At 55.3% G+C, this 4,289-nt stretch overlaps 1 protein-coding gene across 1 annotated transcript in view; it reads right to left on the bottom strand.

The window, feature by feature from the left end:
* Positions 1–1,126: 1,126 nt before the first annotated feature.
* Positions 1,127–4,289, bottom strand: part of MFSD2B (major facilitator superfamily domain containing 2B) — a 14,518-nt gene continuing 11,355 nt past the window's right edge. The window contains exons 10-14 of the mRNA XM_023511885.1: positions 4,058–4,138; positions 3,729–3,838; positions 3,263–3,406; positions 2,680–2,856; positions 1,127–1,174 (exon numbers count right to left, since the gene is read on the bottom strand). Of these exons, the coding sequence (XP_023367653.1) occupies positions 1,147–1,174; positions 2,680–2,856; positions 3,263–3,406; positions 3,729–3,838; positions 4,058–4,138 (540 nt within the window). The 3' untranslated portion in view covers positions 1,127–1,146. The remainder of the gene's footprint in view (positions 1,175–2,679; positions 2,857–3,262; positions 3,407–3,728; positions 3,839–4,057; positions 4,139–4,289) is intronic.

Raw genomic sequence — 4,289 nt, 5'->3', positions numbered from 1 at the left:
ATATATGGCTGGAGGGACATGGCCAGGTCCAGCGACATCAGGCTCTCTCCTCTTTCCCTCTGCAGGGGTTTGTAGGAGTTGGAATGAGAGGTCTGTCCACGGTCACATTGTACAAACAAACTTAGTAGATCTTTCTTCCCTAGAAAAATTGGCCTCTTAGCCAGGCACAGTGACTCACACCTGTAATCCTAACACTCTGGAGGCTGAGGTGGGAGGATCACTGTAGGTCAGGCGTTCAAGACCAGCCTGAGCAAGAGCCAGACCCAGTCTCTACTAAAAACAGAAAAACCTGCCAGGCATTGCGGTGGGCACCTGTAATCCCAGCTACTCAAGACGATGAGGCAGGAGAATCACTTGAGCCCAAGAGTTTGAGGTTGCTATGAGCTTGGCTGATGCCACAGCACTCTAGCCAGGACAACAGACCGACTCTGTCTCAAACAAACAAACAAACAAATACAGCCTCTAGAAAACTGTACTTCCTGTGCTTTTATAAGAAAAAATCTCAGAAAAGTATTTCCACACAAATGATTTTTGTTTGGAAAAGTGATTGACCTTCGGCCGCTTGATAATCTGACAGGAGCAGAGTAGCATCACGTGTGTGAACTGCCAGCTCTGCGGGGTCTCCCCTCCCCCTGCTGCCCTGCTCCCCGGGTGTACAGGCCTCACGGGGCCTGCCTGTGTCTTTCTAACTGTATGTCCCCAGCGTGTCCATGTGTCCTCACTCTGCCCATTCTCGTGTTTCTCAGCCTCTCTTGTGTCTTCAGCAGATGTAACCTGGTGCCTTAAGACAAACAAGGGGCCTGTGTGTCTGTCCTTCTGTCAGGGCAGCTTTGCCGTCTATACAGGTTGTTGAGTCACGCCAGGTTGGGGAGGCGCCTCTCTTTTCCATAAAGAGGTGCTGCTGGGCTAGTCAGGGGCACAAGCCTATCTGACATGGCCTGGGGTTAACAGCAAGGAATGCCAGGGTGGGTGTCCTAGGACACAGGCCAGTTCCTTCAGGAGGTGTCACCGAAGACCCCACATTCCTGGAGAAAAGGCTGTGTGTGAAATTGCCATCATGGGGTGGTCACAGGTTGAGAAGAAAGAGACATCAGGCCCAGAGGATGCAGGCTCCGCTGTTTCCACTCCCAACAGCCCTCTCAGACCTTACTGCGCCAGGCTGTAGCTGGTCCTCCTATAGAAAGGGAAGAAGCAGGGAGGAGGATGGGGGACAGTGCGGGGTCTGTCCTGCCTCAGAGCCCCTGGAAAGTTCCATGGCTGCTCCTCATCTTCCTAGCAACTCCCCTTCTACACCTCCCTTCACAAGCCCTACACGCCTGTGCCTCCCAGAGCCATCAAGCAATTCCCCGAGCACTTGTCATGCCTTAACATGGAATGTGCCATCTCAGAACTACTCTGCGAAAGAGTGTGAGCTGTCACCTCTCAGCAGGGGGGTTGATGATGCCACTGTCGGCCTACTCCGTGTGGCCCCGTCGGTGAGCATGTGCTCATGTATCTAAGTGTGTGAACACCGTGCTCACAGATGCAGTGGGCTGATGAACTGATCTTGCGGCAGGTATTCTGGCCTGGCCTCAGGCTCTGTCCTGGGCTCTTGGAATACAAAATTGAATAAAACACAGTCCCCAAGGCTGAGTGCCTAGACTCACACCTGTAACCCTAGCAGCACTCTGGGAGGCTGAGGCAGGTGGATTGCCTGAGGTTCGGAGTTCGAGACCAGCCTGAGCAAGAGTGAGACCCCATCTCTAGAAATACCGAGGTGTTGTGACAGGTGTCTATAATCCCAGCCACTTGGGAAGCTGAGGCAAGAGGTTCGCTTGAGCCCAAGAGTTTGAGGTTGCTGTGAGCTCTGATGTCACGGCACTCTACCTAGGGCAACAGAGTGAGACTTGGTCTCAAAAAACAAAACAAAAAACACACAGCCCCAGGCTCCAGGGTCCCCACAGCCTCCAGGGAAAGGCAGACAGTGATCCCTGTAGAGTGGGGTCAGTGCTCTGGGGAAGGACAGGTCAGCTGCTCAGTGCAGCCCATGGGAGAGAAGAGTGGGAGACTCCAGGTGTTGGCTCTAGGGTGGACTCTGGTGCCATTCACCAAGACAGGGACATGGAAGGAGGAGCCAGTTAGGGGAAGAAGATGAGTTTAGAGCTTATGAAGACTGACATGCTTATGGGGTATCAGGTGGGGATGTCAAAATGGGAGCCCTATGTAGATCTGGAACTTGAAGGGTATCCAAAGCAAGGGAGGGGAGTTTTAGGAGCCCCCAGGCCCAAGAGTAGATGAGCTCCCCAGGGGGCTGTGGGCAGCAAAAAGAATAGAGGAGCCAGGAAGGAGCTCATTACCTGGTAGAGCAGTGGTTCTCAGCCTTCCTAATGCTGTGAACCTTTAATACAGTCCAAAGGGGTCGTGGCCCACAGGTTGAGAACCCCTGTGGTAGAGGGATTCCGGGTAATCCAAGGAAGAAGATGGAGAAGGGGTGGCCAGAATAGCATTTCCGGGAGAAAATGGTGTCGCTGCGCTAAGGAAAGAGTCTCCCAAGGCAGGAGTGCTCAGCTGTCTGTGTGATAACAGCAGGGTGACCTGAGACTGGCCTTAGTTATTCCCAGGTCAGTGATGTCCATGTGCCTGGGTATGGGCAGCCCTGCCTGTGTGTGCCTATATCTGCCTGTGTGCACAGTGGCCCACCTCTGAAGGCTCAGCTGGCGGGAGGTGTCCTGCTTTGGTGCCTTTAGAGCGGGGCCAGTCATGAGGATGCACAGCCCGGTGAGGATCATGCAGGTAGGCACAGCACCGATGAGGACCTTGAGGGTGACCACCACCTCCTCCGCCTGTTTGCAGGCTCCTGCCTTATACCCTGCGAACCTGGAGAAACACCCCCCACCATGCAGGTCACACCTTGCCAAGCTGGGCTCCCTGGCTGGAGGGATCCCAGACACCCTACCCCACATTCTCCTGAAACTTGTACCTTGTGTCCTGGCCAGATCAGCCTAGTTACAGTGCAGGGGAGGTTCAAGGATATGGGCAGAGCAGGCAGTTCAGGGAGAACTGAGTATGTGGGGGGCTGAGGCCTTGGAAGTATACCCTCAAGAAAGGCTCCTCTTGGTCAAGTGCATAGAGGAACCTGGCCGAGGAGGTTCCTCACACTCCCCACAGAGCAGCGCTCAGCAGGCTCAAGGGTGCCCCTAGCTGGGCAGGTTTAGGCTTTGCCCTCTTTGTCCCACCCCAGTGGTCCTTTGTGCCTCTGGCACATCCCAACCCTGCGACTTACTCCAGACTGAGGGTGGAGATGCCCAGGGCACAGGCACCTGAGAGCTTGGTGAAGAAGACATAAGAAGAATAGAAGATGGTCTCCAGGCCCGGCCCATGCTGGTGCTGCAGCTGGAAGTCGTCTACCACATCTGGCAGCATGGACCTGGAGTGGGGAACACGGGCTTGTTCCTCTTATACCCTGGGTGGGCAGTAGCCTCTGAGGTCTCTGTAGACTGAGACCAAGTGGGATTCATACCTGGGTTCCTGCTGCCCAGGACAGCCTGGCCCCAGAGAACCAGGCAACACGTGTGCTTCCACCACCCTTGCCTGCTGCATGTGCTCTTGTAGGAGGGGTCCAGGGATGGAGCCGGAGGCCCCCATCACCTGCCCAGGCTGGGCACAGGGGGCCTGGGACAGCAGGGTGATGTGAAGGGGGAAATAACCCTTATGGATCCCTCACCGCCATACCCTCCCTCCCAGCCTACCAGGGTAGCAGCAAGGACACAGCAATGCTTATGCCAGATACAAAGGCCACGACATATGCCACAGATGCTGTGGGCACAGCAGCCAGCAAGATTGCAAAAGGCACCATCACCTGGGGAGACAGATACACCAGCTGGCCCCTCCACCTGTGCCCTGGGGCTCTCTCATTCACACACTTATTGTTCTTTACTGTGACCCCTGTGCCTTACCCTGTGCCACACTCTGAAGACCCAAGGGCACACAGATTCAGCCCTGCTGGCCTCAGGAGGCTCACTCACCACCCCACCTCTCTCCCCAGCCATCCTCCCACCTTGTTCCTTGCCTCACGCACACATATCCCGAAGGCCGATGTCCTCTTCCCAAACCGTTGGAGAACCCACTCCCACAGTGGGGTGCTCAGCACAGCCGAGACCTGTGAGCAGAGAGCAGCTGCTAGCATCTCTACCTGAGATCTCAGAGCCCTGGCTCATAGATGGGAACTGGGCCTTGACCTTGCCCCCTCATGACCCTGGCCCCAGTCCTACCCTCTGCTGGAGTTCAGATGACCAATAGCAAAGCAATAT

This window comes from Otolemur garnettii, unplaced genomic scaffold (assembly GCF_000181295.1).
Source record: "Otolemur garnettii isolate 467f Iridium unplaced genomic scaffold, OtoGar3 scaffold00022, whole genome shotgun sequence".
NCBI classification, from domain to species: domain Eukaryota; kingdom Metazoa; phylum Chordata; class Mammalia; order Primates; family Galagidae; genus Otolemur; species Otolemur garnettii.
Note: the sequence above shows the minus strand (reverse complement) of the source record. Positions and strands in the feature narration are given on the sequence as shown.